The sequence below is a fragment of the Filicampus tigris genome, chromosome 18 (genome assembly GCF_054856515.1).
Source record: "Filicampus tigris isolate MCC_2025a chromosome 18, RoL_Ftig_1.0, whole genome shotgun sequence".
NCBI lineage: Eukaryota > Metazoa > Chordata > Actinopteri > Syngnathiformes > Syngnathidae > Filicampus > Filicampus tigris.
In genome coordinates, this window is record NC_141234.1 from 9,463,260 (window position 1) to 9,485,155 (window position 21,896).

Below are 21,896 nucleotides of genomic sequence, written 5' to 3' on the forward strand. Positions count from 1 at the left end.
CATTTGTCCAAGTGCATTTATTGTGATCCCTTCTCCGAGTCAGCCTCAAGTGATACTGGCCAACATACTCAGATCACTGAACCAGTCAGAAAGGAGAATAACTTCACGACATGTCGTTTCCCCAAGTGCTTTGTTTGACCAAATGTGGAAGTTGGTTGTGCATAACCCCTTTTATCCAACAACACAACTGTGGCTCGTGAAAATGCTAAGTGGATAGAAACTCTGGGAAACCACTAGCCACAGTGACTGGTGAGCAAAAAAGTTCATGTCAAGCACTGCTGACCATTGTCAATCAGAAGGCGGCGATGGCGCCGGCGGCGGCGTTAATGGTGGCGAGAGATGTTCTTCGTCGCTGCTGTTTGCCGCGTCTGGTGCATCAGCCGGCATGACAGAGTCCGTGTCGGGTGAGAGGCGGCGCACACTGCTGGGCGTACACGGCAGTCGTTCCCGAGCCCTCTCGGACGGAGCTGCTGCGTTGCTATCGGCCTCCGTCCCTGACAACCAGGGTGGGGTCAGCGTTGATGCTTCGGACTCCATTTCCATAATGAATGCTGGTTTCTCATTTTCAACTAAATGGAAAAAAAAAAAAAAACATGTTAGTAAAAGTACTCGCGCACCGTATTTAAGCAGTAGTACTAATAGTGATTTAAAACTGGTAAAAGTACAAGTACTAATTCAGCATCTACAGACTCAACAAAAATAGAAATGCAACATGACTGTTTTTGCTCCCGTTTTTCCCGAGCTGAACTCAAAACATCTAAGATGAATTTTACCTTCTGCTTTCCGGAGCACCTTCATGGTGAGTGAATCATCCGATGCCTCATAGCTGGAGGTGCTGTCCTCCTCTACTATATCAGGCTCTAGAAAAAAAATCAACATAAGTGTCATTATAAAATGTATTCATCAATTTAGGCGCATAGCTCCTTACCTTCGTTACCATAACGATACAGTTTTCCAGTTGACATCTACAAGAGGAAAAGCTAAATTAAATACAAGCCCAGGGTTTATTATACCCATGTCGCAATTTAACTCAAAAGTTTCGTAAGATGCAAAATGTTTTAGCCGTGTAGGAAAGGCATGTGATGTAAAAGGAAATCATCAAGCTTGACCTTATGGTCGTGGAGTTTTTTGGGGTACTTTGCTACTGTCTTTGGAGCAACGCCCATCTTTGTTGACTTAAAAGACTCCAAACGATTTCTCATCGTCCTCTGGAAGATCTCCTGCGCCTCTTTTTTGTCTTTGTTGACCTCAATGTAGCTCCTGCTATATCTATGCCGGTGCTGGGACAGAGAAAACACACAGGAGGGAGGAATTAGAATACCCTCATATTCTGTGTTTCAGTTTGCTTTTAATAAGCATGCAACCGACTATTCTACCTGTTTCCTGCCTTTGTACAAGTGTTGTTGCAGCAGGTGGTGACTGATGTCTTCTGTTTGCTTCGCACCCTTGAGGGACTGCTCATGCATTTCCAAGCTCACCGAAGGCCAAGGTTCTCTTCTGCTTCGGTGAAATGTTGAGAATGAAAATGGGAAGGTCGTTTTTTTTTTGTTTTTTTTTAACATAACTATATATTGTGGCTGGAGGTTTGACTCACCCTAAAGTGGACACTGCGCCGCGATCGTCTCCCATGTCAGCCATGATGTCAGGCATCACTTCAGAAGATTTTTGCGCAAACCGTTTCTCGAATTCAATAACTCCAGATTGATTCCGAATCAGCCCCAAAGAGCCGTTGCGTTCACCCTGCATACAAAGTAAGGAGACTATTAAAACCCTTTCGCTCCATTTTATTATTAAATCGTGATGTGTGATACTCAAGGGGGCCAGGGACAGAGCCCTGAGAACAGAGAAATGTGAATAGAAAAATTCTTTGATCACCTAACCGGGCACTGTAATTTAAAATATCTTTGGCCCAATAGCATAAAAGTGATTTTTAACTTTGTGTCAAAATGTAAAAAAAAAAAAAAAAAATACAGATGTGCCTGCTAAAAATTGTATTTCCTCTTTATGTCACTGTAGATTCTCAGGTAAATTACTGTCAACATTCTGTAAAAAGTATTTTGCCATGAAAAAAAAAAAAATGCATTTCAAAGCTATGAATGGCAAAAATCTGCGAATAGGTGAATTTGCAATGTCTGTATTGCGTACTGCACTCACCTCGGTCACGTAGCTTATAGCATCCTTGAGGTTGAGCCGATGAAAAACTTTGAAGACGTAGTCGCGGTTCTTCCTTGCCGATGGCTTCATCAAAATTGGCGCCACCCACTTCTCTTCAAAATGATTCCACCTGCCCAGCAAGTAAAGTTTATAGCATCCGTTCAAACCCATACGTTTTCGATTTTGAAAAATGATTCCACATACTTGTCCATCATGTAGTTGTGACCAAACTGTCCAGCTATATCTTCAATTGCAACCAGCATGTGATCAAAGACCTTAATAAAACAAAGGATGGTGCAGGTCCACTGTTGTAATAAAGACTGTAAATGTGAACCTTTTTTTTTTTTTTTAACTTCACCTTATTCTGCACTGTTTCTATGAGAGTGTGCTCAGCCTCTGAAGCCCTCTTTACTTTCAGACAGGTGACAAGAGGTTTCAGCGTCAGTCCCTGCAACCAGTAAATTGAAACACTGAGCCACATCAGCTGACCTAAGACCCCCCCCACAAACCATAAACTACCTGAAGGATGACAGTGAAAAAAACTACAATCAGAGTCGTGGAGACCATTAAATTCTTCTCCTTAATCATGTCCTCATCCAGCATCACTGCCAGGCCGTAGGCAACCGCCCCTCGCAGGCCACCATAGCTCATAATAATCTGATCGATGACCTCCAATTGGATCAGACGGAATCTGTTCATGATCCAGGTTAGGAAAAAGACTCCTGTTGTACACAGCAAACACAATCTCACTCGGTTTTGTAAAAAATTATAATTTTCCTCTAAAACCGGACCGAATCTCACCAATGAAGCGATAAACAAAGATGAAGAGGAGTGTGATGAGAACAAAGCCCGTGTTCCACACCCATAACGTCTTATCCACGGCTGAGATTCCGAGGAAAACAAAGATGATGGTTTCGGAGCCGTTGGCGAGCACCTTCATGGCATATCTGACTGTTGTGACGGACCTTTCGTCCATGTTTGCGTTGATGTACTTTTTGCAGGACACGCCACAACAAACAGTCCTGCAGTGATAAAACCCAAGTGAGAGAAGCAAATAAATGCTTGATTTACGATCCTCATAATCATTTGCCAGAACCTTAATGGTGTTCTTTGGGCCAGTGTTTTTCAAACTCTGTGCCGCGGCACACGAGATATTGTCAGTTGTGCCGTGGGAAATTATCAAATTTCTGCGGTCTAGCGCCTGGCAGCGTAATCATGACTTTACTACATTGTAGTACTCTTCCATACCAGCGGGTGGCAGCAGCAGCAGCAGGTAGGTGATTGTCTTTGTTAGTCAAATTAGTGTCGCATGTTTATCCAAACAGGCCCATGTTTCACACTAAGTATCAATATGAAACATTATAAAATACTTTTTTCTTTGTGTTTATTTAATTCCTATTCAAGACGTTATAATATAACGTCATTCTTCAATGTTAAAAAGTGCTTATATAAACAACACTTATATTGCTAAAATAAGCTTTTTCACCCCCACAAATTCAGCTAGTGGTGTGCCGCGGGATTCTTTCAATGAAATCAATGTGCCTTGACTCAAAAAAGTTTGAAAAACACTGCTTTAGGCCATATTCATGATACAGTAGATAGATAATAGGCATGGCATACGGAAGGAAGCATGACAACAGACTCAGAAGAAGACTCACGAAAGGATGGCAGAAAGGGACAACATCTCAGCAGTGAGGTAGGAGAGGTACCCCACCACAAAGATGAAGCCTGGCTCAATGATCTGGATGCTTCTTGTGTATCTGGTCAGAAGAGAGAGTATCAAACCAAACACTAGACCGAGGAGGGAGCCACCAACTGCCACCAAAAAAAAGGAAACTGGACACAACAAGAGAGGAAATCTTACACAGGCGTACATTACTTCATGTAGAGCCATGTTTTGCCTCTGGGTGGCCTTAAACACTCATTTTCACTCCTTACCTATTGCGCTGAATATATCCCAAAAATCAATGAAGGGTTTGTCCTGGCGAATAAATGCCTCAATGGTATTGAAGAGCATCTACAATACACAGCACAACACAACGAGCAATTGCTTCAATTTTCATTATGCGGTAAATCCAATACATAACTAATATTTTTTTATTTACTGTTCATTTAAGGAAAATTGACCATCACATATTGGAGAGTACGCTTCCATTTCAGTCTTAAAGGACGTCAAGGCAAAAATGTTCTTTACAATATTATATTCTATGCGCCTCCACTAGTCCAAACACAGCATTCTGATTGATATTGTGTTTGTGAAATATGAGTTAAGCAGCAAAATCTCAGGGTGGCGGCCATTTTGTCACTTCTGTCGACTGAAAATGACATCACAGTTGCTCAGGTAACAACCAATCGCTTGTTTTCTGAAGCTGAGCCATGATTGGTTGTTACCTAAGCCCTGAGCAACTGTGGTGTCATTTTCAGTTGACAGAAAATGGCAAAATGGCCGCTGCCAAAAAACAGGTGGTTTTACTACAACATATTATTGTATAGAAAATTTCCCATTTAGTTATCAAAGCGCCATTCACTACTGAAGCCTACTCACCACTGTCATGCCATCATTGACGAGTGACTCTCCAAACACCAGAATGAAAAGGACCTCATTGACGTGGACCTCTTCAAACACGGAAAAAACAGCCACTGGGTCCACAGCAGCGATCACGCAGCTGAACAAAAGATAATGTAGCAAGGCCAAGTCCAAGTCACCTGCAAAATTGATTTAATTAAATTGTAAGTAAGCAGCAGCGTGAATTAGAAACTCATCGATTTAACGACCTTCAAAGCAGCCCCGCATTCATACTGTGAACCTAACATCCTCTCGTCTTACCCATGGCTCCTCCCTTCTGACAGCCCCACAGGGTGAACCCCAAGCTGACAGTATTCCACAAGGTCCCAATGACGGCATAGACCAGAATGGTTCCGATGTTTCTGAAGAACAGCTTGTTAGGCATAAAATAGCCTGCATCTAGAACGATTTGAGGAAGCAGGTATAAGAAGAAAACGGTCGGGGTCAGTTTGAAGAGGTGCACTTTGTCTGAACCCCAGATGATGACACCCAGGATGAAGCCGAAGCAAATGAGCAGGGCGCTCTCTGGGATTAAGGAGGTCACATGATGGTTAGCCTCGATCACTGCGGAGAAACACAGTTCAATACTTTGAAATGTCGCGATGAAGAACTCAGATGACCTGGTGCTAAAAATATGAAACGCACTTCATCTGGAGTAATTCAAAGTATAGCTAATAACATTGACAAAAGCTACAACTAATTAGCCAGTCAAGGGTCGTTTGGGTTTCAGGATCTTTGCTGAAACAATTTTGGAATATCCACCTCTGGAGAAAAAAAAAAGTACAGTATATCCCTCATTTCAATTAATCAAATAATGCTTCCAACATAGCAGTCGTGGCTAATGCCAGCAGGTTTCCGATAATAATGCTAGGTTAGTAATTCTAGCGCTGCCATTTTTGAAGCTTCGCTGTGAGTACAACTATGCATATTCATAATTGCATGCCATTATGAATGGCCCTGTTTATGAAAATGCGCTCATTTAAGTCAGTGAGGAGTGCGGCTTTGGTCAGACGCTTTGATTACAGTGAGGCTACATTTAAATCTTGCTAGCAGGTTTGAAACTGCACACTCATTTAAATGTATTCATATGCACATTGGCGCACACATATGGGTTTTTATCTGAAATTGGCTTGTTCTGACGCAACCAATCAGAGGACGGAAAAATGCTGACGATATAGTGGGCCAGCTGGCTGGCCCATGTGAGATGAACTTGAAATCTGAGTGGCTAGATAGCACATCTAGCATGTTGAGATTTCTCTGAAATGTAAAAGTCCATGAAAAATTCAATGTAATATTATTATTCCTATTATTATTATTATTATTATTATTATTATTATAGAAACAGTCCCATGGCCGATATAGTTTAAATTATGTCGGCCAGCCCTACTGATTTGGATTCGATACATGGCAGCGAATAGAGGCTAAAAATTGATTGAACTAAAATAAATGAAGAAATTTAACACACTTACTTACACTTACACTTACTGGCAGCAGTGCAGCCTAGAGGAACGCTACAAAAATAAGACAATATTGGTGATAAATGAATAGTTTCATGGAACAAATGTTAGAATTAAGTTTATAAATGTATGTGAGTGCTTCTGATCGGGTTTAGGCCAGCAAAGAAGTATCACAGATCAATTGGTTTTAAAAGAAATGACAATATTACCAAATGTTTACTTACCTAGTTTGGACAAAAATGCCAATAGTACCCCGACTGCAACTACATAAGGGCCCTCCACATGTTCCCACCTAAAGGACACAATCGCTATCCTGCTGCCATTCCCACTTGTTTGGTTCCTGGAATTTTGATGCCTTGGTTTTTCATCCTCATTCACGGACCCAAGGACCACAGAAATCAGCAACATTGAGCAAAGGAGCCAAATGTATGCAAATCCACATGGTTGCATTTGACCAGTTCAATACTGGGAGGCAACAAATAGAAAGACACTCCTTTTGCCTTGAACCCCAGATGTATGGAGTCAGACAATAAGTTAAAACTTTCTTTGGCTTATGCCAAGTTCTTCCTTATTACTCTTGCTTATACCTCCTTTCGTTTTCATCTTTACTCCACTAACTGTGAGTTTGTATCCCTTGTTGTTGGGCTATGGAGTAAATGTCCGGGAGTGGAATCACGTAGTCCTTTAAACGTAAAAGCACTTTAATGTTCGTGTGCCGACGTAATATTATCATGACGTCACGTACAGATAGCCGGCCAATTTCAATGTAATTTGTCGTAATGCCACCCGGTAGTCTGAATAATGAATGTTGGAATCGGGATTTAAACTCACGGTTTAGTCAATAAATCAGGGTTATTATAATCAAATGTGTTTTTAGGTTAATCAAAAATCGCCCGAGATAAGGGTTGCCCTCTGCCTCCTCTTAGTGGTGAAAACGTATAAATGGCAAGAATGATAATAATAATAATAATATGAACAACAACAATGATAATAACAATAATAATAATAATAATAATAATAATAATAATAATAATAATAACTTTATTTTCATAATACCTTTCAAGACCCAGTTATATGATGACCTGATCTTACTTTTCAGGGTAAAACTCCTTAGTGTACACTTGACCAGTATTCCACAACCTTTTTTGAGCCATGTTGAATATTTTACATTACAAAAATGTCACTGCATACCAACAGTTTTTTCACCACAAGTATAAATACTTAAATAATTTTGGATGATCTCAGTTCAGTCACAAATTTACAGATTCAAGGGTTGTTGTGTTGAACGACAATAGAGATTAAAATTTTTTATTTAATGCTACACTGTGGTCTTCACAACACTTTAATTGAATGGATTATCTTCATAAATAAAAACCTGTACATACTACATACCTTGAAAAAAATCTCTTTACAATTTGGTCAAGATGCCCTGTTGCATTTTGCACCTGATACTCTGGATACTATAATGTCCAACATGTTAGGAATATAACATGTCATCTTCCTCGCATGTTTAGCAAATGGTGAAGATGAAGCTACATAGTGTCAAGAGAACAAAGGTTATAAAGGGGTTTAGTTTAACCAGTCTCACTGAAAAAAAAACACATTCCCTTGACAATATTTCTAGAGGAGACAGTGCAAAGTCTGAGGTAATGTTCTGTGTCTTTGGCAGCCAAGTTAAAGGAGATGAGGAGGAAGGTTACATGTGACCCCCGTGTCTGTCAGAAGGTGGCGGCGGCGGCGGCGTTAATGGTGGCGGAAACTCCTCTTCGTCCCTCTCTTGTGTGGCAGGTGCGTCTGCTTGCATGAAGGAGTCTGTGGAACGAGTGCTGATACGTAGCGGGGCGAGACGTCGCAGGTTGCCGGGTGTCCACGGCAGCCTCACTTGGGCCCTCTGCGAGGGGGCCACCATGCTGCTATCCAGCTCGGCCTCCGCTAACCATGGCGGGATCTGCATGGGCGCCATGTAGTCCATCTCTGGCATAAAGGCTGGATTCTCAATTCCAGCTGGAGAATGAGAAAATGGATGTTTACAAGTCAGGGAATGAATAAGCAATTGAGATGATGGATTCATTTTACCTCCAACTCTGTAGGCGACCCTCATGGCGAGTGAATCTCCTGATGCTTCATAGCCAGATGCGCTGTCTCCCTCGGAGAACTCAAAATCTAGAACAAAAGATGTTATAAATGTCATGAGGAAATACTAGGCTGTCAAAGTTAAAGCATTAACTATGGAGATTAATTACAATTTTATAACGCACTAAAAAAAAATTAACTCAGTTAACTCTTTTTACTTCCTATAGCAGCTGACCTCTGTCCACTGTGCAGCCAAACTTAGAGGAGAGTCACTGTCGCAAAGACAGACTTTGACATAGTTTTACTTTAAAAAGTTGCTCGACAGCTCATTGGACAAATCCAAAATAATGTGCACACTTTGCAAAGCCAAATTCAAATACCATATTAGTTGTACGTCGTCGGTGTATTGTTCAATTGTTGTATTTTACAGGAAAAGAATCGTATTCAAGGATCAAAGAAAAATATTAGAACAGTTTTTGCATCAAAATATCCTTTTTTTTCCCACATTAATTCATAGATTTTACTCAAATAAATATCGGTTCCAAGCATGGTAAAAAAAAATTGTAGTTGAAAAATACGATTAATTATGTAATTAATATATTATTAATTATTAACGATCAATTATGGAAATGTTTTTGATTAATTAGTTTTAAAAAACGAATCGTTTGACAGCACTAGAAAATACACATGACGTTAACTCTGTAATTTTTGTTGTTGTGTGGAGTTCTGATACCAACCTTCATCACCAGAATGGTAGCTTTTACTTTTATCTGTTGATTTTCTGGATGATACCTGCAATATAGGAAAAGTAGTTATTTACATACAGCCAGCGATGAGCCAGGCCAGCAATTCGTCGTAATTTGTTATCAACAGTTGCCAAATGTACAGCCCGCCACTATATAGAGCAAGTAGTAAAGATATGCTTAGTGACACAATCCTATTTGACCTTTTGTTGCTGGTCTTTCTTTTGGTGTTTAGTTATCGTCTTTGGCGGAGCAACACCCATCTTTGCTGACTTGAACGACTCCAAGCGGCTTCTCATGGTCCTCTGGAAGATCTCTTGCACCTCATTTTCATCTTTGTTGACCTCAAAATGACTCCGGCTGTACCTGTGCCGGTGCTAGGATTTTGAAAATGGACGTCAGTCACTCAGTCCACAGTTGGTTCTCCGTCTAAAAGCTTGACCTGCTGTTTAGTGCGTATAAGAGAACACGCTACCTGTTTCCTGCCTTTGTACAAGTGTTGCTGCAGCAGATGGTGGCTGTTGACGTCCTCTGCTTCCCTCACGCCTTTTATGGTCTGCTCGTGCATTTCCAAGCTCACTGATGGCACGGGGTCTCGTCTATCAAGGTAAACCATAATTGCTATGTCCTTTTACATACAAGGGTAAAGCTTGACTTGGAATTGATCATTCCACATTGCCAGTCTATCACAAAGTTCTGCTCACCCCATAGAGGACATTGTACCACGATCATCTGCCATGTCAGCCATGATGTCCGGCATCACCTCTGAGAATTTTTCGCCGTACTTCTTCTTGAAGTCAATAAAGGCCGATTCGTTGCGGATGAACTCGAGAGAGCCCCTTCGTTCACCCTGCACAAAAGGCAGGATCCTCATTTTGAACGTTTGCTCGTCGTTTATGTGGTTAACAACAACAAAAATTAGACGCCGTTTCGATCACCCACCTCAGCCACGTAGCTCATGGCGTCCTTGAGGTTCAACTTATGGAAAACATTGAAGACATAGTCACGATTCTTCCTTGCGGATGGCTTCATAAAAACTCTGGACATCCATTTCTCTTCAAAATGACTCCACCTTCACAGAAAGCAAAAACATCCTAACTTAATTCAGTTAAAATGTCAAATGTGAACAAAAAAGGGTTGTCATACTTGTCTCTCATGTAGTTATGTCCAATTTGCCCGGATATATCTTCAATGGCGACGAGCATGTGATCAAAGACCTACAAATAGAAATTCTTTAAGACTTTGCGGTTCATTTCAACAAAGGTGCGAAAAATAGACGCTTTCTTAAATTCACCTTGTTCTGCACTTTTTCGATAAGTGTGATGTCGCACACTGCAGCTCTCTTTACTTTGAGCCAAGTGACAAGAGGTTTCATAGTTACTCCCTGCAACCCAAAGATAGAAAATCAGCGTTGTCATAATAATAGCTTTGGCAAAAGTCTTTTTGGAGAGACGAAATAATTACCTGAAGGATGACAGTGAAATAAACTACAATCAGAGTCGTGGACACCATTAAATTCTTCTCCTTAATCTTGGTTTTATCTAGCATCACTGCCAGGCCATAGGCAACTGCCCCTCGAAGGCCACCATAGCTCATGATAATCTGATCGATGACCTCCAAGGGCACCAGCCGGAATTTGTTCATGATCCAGGTTAGGAAAAAAACACCTGTTGTGTATAGCATAACGAGTCTTGAGCTATTACATTCACATTGAGAAATGTCACTTAAAAAACAACTAAAATCTTACCGATGAAACGATATACGAAGATGAAGAGGAGTGTGAGGAGAACAAATCCCGTGTTCCACACCCATAACGTCTTATCAACGGCAGAGATTCCGAGGAAAACAAAAATGATGGTTTCGGAGCCGTTGGCGATCACCTTCATGGCATATCTGACCGTGGTGACGGACCTTTCGTCCATGTTTGCGTTGATGTATTTTTGGCAGCTGACGCCACAGAAGACAATTCTAGTGGGAGGAAGCAGAACAGATTTAGAAACAGACTTTTTGACAAAATCTGAGAATGTTCTTTTAAGAGCACTTACGCAAGAATGGCAGAAAGGGAGAGCATCTCAGCAGTGAGGTAGGAGAGGTACCCCAACACAAAAATGAAGCCTGCCTCAATGATCTGAATATTTTTCGTGCATCTGGTTAGAAGAGAGAGCAGCAAACCGAACACCATGCCAAGTAGGGAGCCGCCAAATGCCACCACAAAGAAGGAAACTGGAGACAAAGGGAGAACATTTGTTTCAAATATTTTAGGTTATTCTCACGTCATATTATGAAGACTACTTACTTATCCCTTTGATTATCTCCACAGCATCAATTTGGGATCCTCCCAGGGAGACAAATGAATCAAATACATTGAAGAGCACCTAAAGTAGAGAGGGAGAATTATTCATTTTTGATTGTTGGGGAGGTCATGTGGTTTATTGGTGCTAGATAAGATACAGGACTACACTACAAATTGTCTGGCCAAGAAAGAACAAGGGTGTAAGCATAGAGCCTTGTGGCACGCCACATTTTTCACAAGTAGTGGAATTACAGTCGTGCAGGGGTACAAACTTTTGTCTTCCCAAAAAGATGATATATTATCTGGCCAAGCAAGAACAAGGGTGTAAGCATAGAACCTTGTGACACACCACATTTTTCACGAGTAGTGGAATTACTCTTGTCTTCCCGAAAAGATGACAAATTATCTGGCCAAGCAAGAACAAGGATGTGAGCATAGAGCCTTGTGGCACACCACATTTTTCACAAGTAGTGGAATTACAATCGTGTAGGGGTACAAACTTTTGTCTTCCCAAAAAGGTGATAAATTATCTGGCCAAGCAAGAACAAGGGTGTAAGCATAGAGCCTTGTGGCTCGCCACATTTTTCAGGAGTACAGTAATAGTGGAATTACAGTTTTTTTGTGGTACAAACTTGTCTGCCTGAAAAGAGCGCACATTGTTAATGATACAAATGTTTGGAATAAGGGTTGAGAGTTTTGCAAGATGCGACTGTTACGAGATGTGTCTGAGTTCTTTATGATTTTATTGCAGGTCATTTCTGCTGTGGCCACATTGGAATGGTTCATTGAGTTCATGATAGTATGTGTGCTAGCAGAGTAGACCAAAATTCTACTCCCATCACGCATTCGTACAGCACTTAAAGAAGTGGACAGAATTGTCTTTTTCATCACAATTTGGAATATTGTCCCGTTCAACAGCAGTCATAGTAGAACGGAGAATACGAACCACTGTCACGCCATCGTTGAGCAGTGACTCTCCAAACACCAGGATGAAGAGGACCTCATTGACATGGACCTGTTCAAACACAGCAAGGACAGCCACCGGGTCCACGGCAGCAATCAGACTGCCGAAAAGAAGGTACTGCAGCAGGCCGATGTCCAGATCACCTGCATAAGGTCAGAAGACAGATTGTAACTTTGCAGTCACAAAACAATATTTTTATTTGCAGTTGGACTTTAATCAACACTTGGGCTCAGTTTGGAGTTATTCATTAGACTAACGCTAGAACTTTGATCTGCATATATACTATATATACTGTATGTCTGTGTATACGCGACATTTTGTGAACTTTCTAACCACCTGTATGTTCTGCGGATACTACATCTTCATTGCACATTCTAAAAACATGCGTGCTAAGTTAAATGAAGACACTAACTCGTCCTTAGGTGTGAGTGAAAGTGTGAATGGTTGTCGTGTATGTGCCCTGTGATTGGTTGGCAACTAGTCCACGGTGCCTCTCTTCCAATGTTAGCCAGGATAGGCTCCATCTTTATTCTGATAAAAATGTTCCCCACGTATTCAATGACAGTATGTTCATACTCGGGGTTCGCCACTTCTTACCCATGGCTCCTCCCTTGTGACAGCCCCAAAGCGAGAGCCCCACGCTAGCAGCGTTCCAGCAGGTCCCAATAATAGCGTAGACCAGGATGGTCCCCATGTTGCTGAAGAAGAGCTTATTTGGCATGAAGTAGCCCGCATCCAGGATGATTTGAGGCAGCAGGTAGAAGAAGAAGACGGTCGGGGTCAACTTGAAGGTCTGCACCTTATCCGCACCCCAGATCATGCCGCCGAGGATGAAGCCGAAGCAGATGAGCAAGGCACTCTCTGGGATTATGTTAGTCACATGATGGTTGGCCTCAATTACTGTTGAAACACAAAGAAATGTGAGAGAATTAGATTCATGGGAGCAAGATGAATAAAAATACCGTTAAGGAATTCTCTTTGGGGAAAAGAGGGAATTATCTACAATCTCAGTTCAAATCAACTTTTTCATTTTAAAGCCTTTTGCTGACAGGGTTGAGACTCAACATAATAACTAAATCATAAAACTTAAACTTGAATGTGGTTGCAAAATTTGCAAATGATCAACTGTTGAACTTTTTGTCCTTGGCATATCATTAACCCTCGCGGCTCTGGATATAAATGCCCAGAAATGTCTTTGCATCACTAAACAGACGTTTGGTTAAGGTCGCTTGACTTTATGGCTTAATAATCAAGCCCAGTGAACCAGTCAAGAAGGCACATTTCACAATGTTGATTTATGTCAGTGGGGATGATTTGTGTTGTGGGGTTGCATTCATTAGCAGTTGAATGAAGGTATTGCTTTCGAAAGCTTTTTTTAGGGGGAGTTGTGGATTGCCAATGCTAGCAACTTCCTTGCTGACTAAACAATGAAATACATTTAATCAGATTGTATTGTTGGACGGACTAACTGCCCTAAAAGACTGAATTGAAAATTGCAAGATTCTTCTCATTAGTGTCGGACTCAGCAAGGCTTGTATATCAAAAATAAGAATTTTTCAAACAAGTGAGGAAACAATGTAACTTTAAGTGAGATGAAAATAGCCGTTTATTATTGTTTTTGACTAAGGAATGTTCTTGCATCAACTATGAATGAATGTTATTTTATTACATACCCAGTTTGGACAAAAAAGCAACCAAGACCCATAACGCAATCAGATAAGGTGCCTCCACATGATGCCACTTAAAAGACACGATGGGTATCCCGGTGATGCTGGAAGCGTGGCCATGATCGCTTGCGTTGGGTCTGGAATTACGATGGTCCCCATTCTCCACTGTGACCCCGGGGATGAAACAAATCAACAGTATTGACCCTAGAAGCCAGATGCGCGCATGTCCATGTGGTCCCATTTGGACAAGAAAATAGTGAGAAAAGTCTCTCCAGAGAAAACAAAGTGCTGTGATGTGAGGGAGGTCAACTAGGAGATAAATCGATCACACTTGTTGTCCAGTTTTTCTTGATGAGAGTTCTTCCTTGTGATTCAATGTTGTTTACCTATCTGTGTCATTGTCAGTTGTAATTTTTCTATCTCTATAAGTGGCCGGAGATCCCCTCTTCCTCCTGTGCTCAGGCGACGGAGTGGGCGGAACGCCGGACTCAGCCTTTTTATATGTTCAGCATCTCCTCTATGACCGAGGTCGAGAGTTGAATTAAACAGAGTGTAACGGATGTCCAGAAAAGGTGTCCAGTTATTCAGTCACATTTGAAACATCCGCCACTCATTTTCGGCCTCATATGTGTCACAATCACACACTCCACGCCACTCTCAGAGTGGAGGATTAAGTGATAAGTAAAGTGTTACCGGCAATTTGATAGATGTTCAATGAATAGCTCTGGATGTGTTTGGCTACATTTCTACTGCTTCATCTTGCAGCTTAGGGTTGAGTAATAATTGACACTGCTGTTGCATAATCTTTAGTTAAAGCCTTCCCTTGATGTTATGTGCAGAATAAGTGCTATTTGTAAGACCAACTTAAAAAAAAAAAAATCATAAAAGTCACAGTGTTATATCGAACATGAGCACCCATTTTGTGATGTGCATTAGCAATTCTCACGATTCAATAGCTAGCAAATGTTTTAGAGCTAAACGGTTGACGTAAGAAAATGTGTGGGGGGGGAAAAACAGCTATTTGTAAAGAAGTAAAGTTAAGTAAAAATGCACAATACATGAAAAGTAAAAAATGTATTGCACAGGATTAAAAAACAAGGTGTAAATAAGATGTTGCATAGCTACAAGCTTCATTCTAATGTTTGATTCTATTTCATGTTTTAAATGTTAATTCAGTGATTCTTTGACGAACCACTAGAAAGAGCCCACGTACCGCAAGTGGCACTCGTACCACATTTTGGTTATGAAATGGCATGCATGCGGAAAAAAAAAAAAAGAAAAACGCAACCGACAACTAACTGGCTATAAGAAATTTATGGGCTGAAAGTGGAAAAAAACCCATCCACGAATGTCCCGCTTTGTTCTTTTATTACACATTGGGAAATAAACTTCAGTGCTTTTACACTGACAAAATGTATATTAGCCAACGCTGCATCATCTGACCTTTGCATTTTTCTTTACATAGAATGTACCAGTTCATAGTGTATTCATTCACAAAGCGCTGATCCTAGCAAGTCGTGTCCGTATGACTGGAGGTTTTATTTGGCCAACTGTTCCGTCCTGTTTGAGCAGGACAAGGCACAAAAGCCTTGTTAGAAAGGTTTGATCATTTGACACATGAGCTCTCACACAGGTGTGTAACTCCAGTTAAGACCCTTACGTAAAATGACATAATATAGATTTACTGTTAAATTAGCCAACATTTGATTATATCATAGTGGTAAAATTGCATTGGATACACCTGAACCTTTTCGTAATGAAAAATTTTTCATTTAACACATTAACTGCCATTGACGAATTTACTTGTCTTTTCACAGTACAGCCATTAAATCCCAGGAATTTCTTGATATTTTTTTCAACATTTTTCAAACGTTAGGGTAAAAGAGGGTCTGAAAATGTCCGGCAGCGAATACTGTTGTGACTGTAATGCAGAACTGTACAGCGTCACATAAAGAAATGTCTATAATGTTTTGATTGCAACATTAGTGACGCTTGACTCTCACAAACTGTTTTCTAATGGGTGCACACTCAAGCATCAGCCTTATCAACTAATGAGATCATATATCCTCCAGAATAATGGCTGGCCTTTACCTCGATCATATCAATCATTTTCAAATGGCTACAGCTCCCTAGACAGCTTAGCGAGTTATAAATGGAGCTTGCTCGCGCATTGTAAAATCAGATAAAGGTGATTTGACTGTAACAGAAGCTACCTGGATGGGTTACCGTGTTACATGTGGTAAAGGTGAAGTGCGGTGGGAATGGCAGCTGAAGTCGTCATTAATGATACGCCGTGCAATACAAGTGGCTTGTAAACGTGATTGCTGATCTAGATAACGCCTTTAAGTTTTAGAAAACACAAATGAGCAAAACAAAATAGGCATTTGGCAGCTACAGTTTTGGTGATGGTAGTGATGGAAGCCCCCAAGAGAGACTTATCTGCGATAGAACAAAAGCAATCAATGGGCTAGTGGGTAAGTAGAACATAGTTCAGGAGGCTTGATGGCCGCTCAAAACAAAATAATCAATGACAAAGGTGACGCTTATCACATACGAACCGGAAAAGAGCATCATTGTGCATTTCTTCAGATAAATGCTCTCTTTTAACTGTCAGGAAACAAGTCATTAGCAATACAGTAAAGCAAACTAAAAAAAAAAAAAAAAAAAATTAGTAGAATGTGAGGATCCAAAGAAAGCAAGCTTTGTAAACCCCCGAGCAGGAAACAAGATCTGAGAAAATTGGCGTCATTGTCCAGATTTCAGCACAGGAGGATGAGTGAGTTAAAGTCAACAATGAGGGTGTGCGCATATTGTTGGTGTTTGGGTTTACACTACATCGATTATACTTCTTCTATAAAGTAGTTTTTTTTGTTTGTTTTTTTTTAAGAGAAGGCGGTCAAATGAAGACCCATACATACTCGTTAAACTGTAATAAAATGTGACTCATAGTCACCTGCAGTCTTTAGTTCATTTCCGAGGTTTTGTTCTTTGTTCTCAATCCTATGACAAACATATGTACCATCATACAATCGAAAAACAACACAGTATGTTGCACCTTGATGGACGATTTTATCTTCTTTTAACGCCTTATTTGCAATTCCTTCCTTATATTCCGCAAGGAAGACCACATCCCCTTATTTATGTATCATGAAGCATACACAAACATGGACACACATGCACGCGCGGTCATTTACAGTGTCCACAGTGCTTTTCATGTTGTTGTGTGTACACCAAAATCATGACTGATCACAAGATGCAAGCAGTTTTATAACATATTACATTGCATTAGTTTGCAATGGGGCACTAGGTGTTTCTAATATTTTGGTTACCTGATGAGAGGGTCAAAACACTAAAACAGCTCACAGTAGGAATCAGATTTATCAAAACAATGTGTTGAAAAAAAGAAAGCCAAATTTTGACACAATACATTCATCATAAATCATTTTCAGGACCAACAACACAGCAATAACTCTCTTAAATAAGGCCATGAATGAGGAATGTCTTGAATCTCCAGAAATGTCATCATTAATGGATTGGATCGTATCCCATACAAACAGTTGACCTGAGATCGATTAATCATTGTACCTTTAGTTTACGCCGCTCTCTTTAAGTCTATTTTACTGTTTGTCATGTCATCTTGTGCGAAGGTTAAAAAAAGTAATGAGTGTTTTGACAAAGGAGTGGAAATAAATGACCCTTTTTTTTTCAAATATAGAGAGTAAAAGTAAAAATAGACAAAACAATGCTCAAGTAAAGTACAAAGAGCTGAAATTTGAAATAAAAATATTTAGTATTTGTTTATTGTTCTCACCACTTCTTTTTGGTGTCTTTCTGCTTTCAAAATGTTCTCATTTCATCACACAATGAACATTTGAAACTGGACTCACTGAGTTTGCAGATCCAGGAGACCAGAATCCACAGAGCCACCAAGTACGGAACAGAGACATGGCTCCACTTCCAGGACACGATAGGTAGAGTCGTGATGGGCTCACCACCGTGACCGCCGCCCTCGCCATGACCGTCTCCCGCCACATCATGACCAGAGTCGGTCACGTTGCCTGCCGTGTGTGCGCTCGAGGAGGTCGTTCCGTGATCACCGCTTGGTTCACTCTCATGTCCAGTGTGTTCGGAGCGGGCCACGCTGGGCAGGCTCAGTCCTTGCGAAACCATCAATAACATGCAAAATAAAAGTGTTATCCGCCGCACAGTTGCCATGCTTTTTTTATTGTTTTAACTTCAGACCAAGTTTGAAAATGAAGCACAGGTTCTGTCTATTGTCTCTTGTGTCTCCTGCTTGACGTTCAGCTGTCTTTCACTTTGCTCTCATGCATAGGTCCACATCTTTATCTGTCATGAGCACGGTGGCCGTCCCCTGTGGCTCCACAGTCAGTCAAGGATACAGCTTTTTTTTTTTTTTTTTTTTTTACAGCAGGTGAGGCTCAGCCCATCTTGATGCTTGTCTGTCTCCTCCTACTTTCTTCCTGGCTCAGCTAGTTCGTCCACTTTATCCAACAGATGATCCGATGCCCTCATCACTCCTTTATTGCCATAGATAATTTATATGCTTCTTTTACTTCATGTTATAGTTGTTAAGTTACTCTATAACTTCAACTGCTATTTTAAATTGGACTTTGAAGTTGCCTACATGTCTGCATTCCCTTCTTTCTTTCTAATGTGTTAGATTTGTTGCATGTCTATTTTTTTTTAGCAAACTGTAGCTTGATTTGTAAAAATTAGAGGTTGTAACTCCAAAAATTGGAAAATAAAAGGCAGTTTGTGAGAGAAATCTAAACATGCACCACCAGGTCACTTTTTATAATGTATAAAACATGTGTGTCATTTGGCTTCCAATTTTATATGCAGTATGTTTTGATTTACTCCGAAAGTAGAGTTTAACAGCTTCCTGGCTGAATGATAAAAATGTAAAGGAACGGGCCAGCGGGAAGGGCCCAATATATATATATATATATATATATATATATATATATATATATATATATATATATATATATATATATATATATAAAAAGACATGTCTTCCCAGAAATCCAGTATTGCACTACAATGTTCCAAAACACAAATCAAACACACAAAACCTCCCACAAAGGGTGGTGTTTCAAGTCAATATTTGAATATTTGTTTCTTGGTGATATGCACGTGCAATGATTTGGTAAGTGGTATTTACAAATTGTTGAAATACTGTCATATAAATTTTACTACTATTTACATAGTACCACAACTGCTAACCTATTTCCTGCTCAACCATCTATTTCATTTATAATTTCCGAGAGCGCTGGTGAATGATCCATAATTAATCCATAAAGAACAATTATACATGTGGTAGATTAACTGGGTGTGCACTTAACTGCCAGTATAAAGTATAGGAAGCAATTTTGTATTTTTACTGGTAATTTACTCGTACATAATGCTGTTTTTTATACTGATAATGTGGGTTTGATTCCGCTTCCATTTGTGCTCCACTGTATCATGCCAAGGCCATTCTATCAGTTATTTGAATTGTTTTTAATGCTACCTGGATTAAACAAAGTGCTTTTTTTGTCAGGTTCCTCAACATAAAAAGAAAGAAAAAGTCACCAAGACACAGACAGAGAGGACAAAGATTTGCCCTGTTACGCTCATTCATACAGTCAACCCTACATTCAACTGATGTAAAAGACATCCAGCCATGCAGAGAGCAGCACACTCAGTTCCATGCTGGTGTTCTCTTTCATCATACTGGCTGGCGACGGCTTCAAGGGGAAGCTGTTAGCACGCCACCTCTATTGACAGTTTATGAGTTAGCCCCATGCGTCGACTGTTAACCTGCCTTGAGATGGGCAGGAAAAAAATGAATGTCTGGGATCACAGGTTATCAGGTGGTGGTTTTAACCTTTGAGGTTAAGCCTCAACTAGTAACATGTTGGAAAGAACAGATCTGGTTAAGGTTTCAGATTGATAAACTTAAGATCATGCTGAAATCAGACCAGATCTATATCGCCACTAAAGCTGATATCACACTGATCTTATTATGCTAAAACGACTCATTAAGAATTCATGAATCTTGTCAAAATTTTTAGGGAGACACATTACATATGAGCCTATCTTTGTGGGTATAAAATATTTCTTTTAGTTTTCATGTAAATGACTGAATTTGAAAGCTTTTGTCTGGGACTGATCAGCATGTGACCGTGTGACTCCATTTGATTGGTGAAATGGAGTCATGTGACACAAATCTCTCTGACAAACCAAAATACATTGCGCAAGCAATAAGAAATATCTGTAGATAAAAATACAAGCAGAGAGCGGAATGTTGGTCAATGTAACGTTGGAAAAGTAGCTTTTCTTCTAAATGAAAATAATCAAATAAAGTATTAACTCTACTCTGACGTGTACAATTTATCCCAAGTAAGCATAGCTCAGGGAAACAACTATATAGTATTGTGCTAAATGACAATCATCGTGAGTTCAATTTTACAGGGAAAAAAGCTGAGTCACATAGACGACAAAACAGTAGCCACTATCAGATATACTGTACCTGGAATCCAAGGAATATACCTGTTGATGGAATTTCCCAACTTCCTGAAGAATTATTTCCTGTATCTGTAATTGATTTACCGGCACTGCTTGCCCAAGAAAGTGCCATTATTTATTTTTCTTTGATAAAACAATAGGCACAATCATTTGTCCCTTCTGGACCAATCAAGAACTGTAATTATTGTTAATCTTTAAACATGACGAGTTCGGGGACAGTATTTGCGTGGAACTTGGTCGAACAAATGAAAATAATTTTTCTCCAAACCTCATGTATCGGATGAGGAAAGGTCTCCCTTATTTTGTTTACTGTGTCAAATTCCAGAGTAGCGTTTGTCGGACGGGCTGCCACCTGCATGGGGAACAGTGGAAATGGAGGCCTGTGTTTTCAAGTTGACAGTTTCAGTAATTGTCATGTTGAAACAACATAAGCTCACCAAGGTGACTTTTGAAATGCGCACCATCAAATATAATTGTGAGATTGAATCCTTTGACTCATGTTGAATCTTTGGTCATGTGGGTTAAATTGATGACACCTGAGTGGAAGTTTAAAAAAAATAGTCTTTTTTGAGTTTTGGATTGCATAAAGCCAGTCATGACCTTTTGCAGTAAGCAAGTTCATCTTTTCATAATTTCTTTAATGTACACTACTTATTAAAAACAATGACAAATATTGTGTGATTTGCCATGTTCTTAAGTCTTATGAACTGTAATAAAACAGACATTCATATGATGGCACCCATGAGAGGAGAAGCAATATGTACACTTCAAGTCACTTCAAGAGAATTACACGGTACAACACAGCACCGCAAACTACACCCACAGTGTTAAATGAAAACCTCTCATACAGTGCTATTTAAAAGTGAGAATAATCATATTTCTGAAGGCAGAATTTAGGGTACAGCACAGCTTTTGTATTGGGATGTAATTTGAATGAGCTGGCATGCAAGAGCACACTGTATACAAAGGATTAAATATTCAGATGCTCAACGGGAAGAACTGATGCAGTTGAATGAATCCTCCTCCCTTACAAGGCTTATTATTATTATTATTATTATTATCCATCCATCCATAATCGGTACCGCTTACAAGGGTCGCGGGGCGTGCTGCAGCCTATCCCAGCTGTCTTCGGGCAGTAGGCGGGGGACACCCTGAATTGGTTGCCAGTCAATCGCAGGGCACAAAGACAAACATCCGCACTCACAATCACACCTAAGGGCAATTTAGAGAGTCCAATCAACTTACCATGCATGTTTTTTGGAACGTGGGAGGAAACCGGAGTACCCGGAGAAAACCCACGCAGGCACGGGGAGAACATGTAAACTCCACACAGGGAGGCCGGAGCCGGGATCGAACCCACGACCTCTGAACTGTGGACGTGCTAATCAGTCGCCCACCGTGCCGCCCTATTATTATTATTATTATTATTATTATTATTATTATTATTA

At 40.2% G+C, this 21,896-nt stretch overlaps 2 protein-coding genes across 3 annotated transcripts; both read right to left on the bottom strand.

The window, feature by feature from the left end:
- Positions 1–8: 8 nt before the first annotated feature.
- LOC147132391 (sodium/hydrogen exchanger 3-like) lies at positions 9–7,331 on the bottom strand. The gene is made up of 17 exons (XM_086015187.1): positions 7,270–7,331; positions 6,194–6,231; positions 4,982–5,284; positions 4,700–4,860; positions 4,093–4,171; positions 3,813–3,990; positions 2,956–3,176; positions 2,674–2,876; positions 2,513–2,602; positions 2,359–2,429; positions 2,155–2,284; positions 1,595–1,740; positions 1,377–1,497; positions 1,110–1,280; positions 929–965; positions 774–860; positions 9–569 (listed from the first exon to the last, which is right to left on the bottom strand). Exons 1-17 carry the CDS (start codon positions 7,329–7,331, stop codon positions 289–291), a joined length of 2,379 nt encoding a protein of 792 aa, XP_085871313.1. The 3' UTR covers positions 9–288.
- On the bottom strand, positions 7,202–18,307 carry LOC147132392 (sodium/hydrogen exchanger 3-like). Of its 2 annotated transcripts, none has more exons than XM_086015383.1 (16): positions 17,805–18,307; positions 12,848–13,150; positions 12,233–12,393; positions 11,290–11,368; positions 11,039–11,216; positions 10,741–10,961; positions 10,458–10,660; positions 10,288–10,377; positions 10,140–10,210; positions 9,936–10,065; positions 9,698–9,843; positions 9,469–9,592; positions 9,197–9,370; positions 8,988–9,042; positions 8,254–8,340; positions 7,202–8,181 (listed from the first exon to the last, which is right to left on the bottom strand). In XM_086015383.1, the coding sequence occupies exons 1-16, from the start codon at positions 18,130–18,132 to the stop codon at positions 7,874–7,876; spliced, it is 2,658 nt and encodes an 885-aa protein (XP_085871509.1). In that variant the 5' UTR covers positions 18,133–18,307; the 3' UTR covers positions 7,202–7,873. The 2 variants fall into 2 exon arrangements, with proteins under 2 accessions (XP_085871509.1, XP_085871511.1); XM_086015385.1 differs by lacking the exon at positions 17,805–18,307 and adding an exon at positions 13,924–14,750.
- Positions 18,308–21,896: the final 3,589 nt, after the last annotated feature.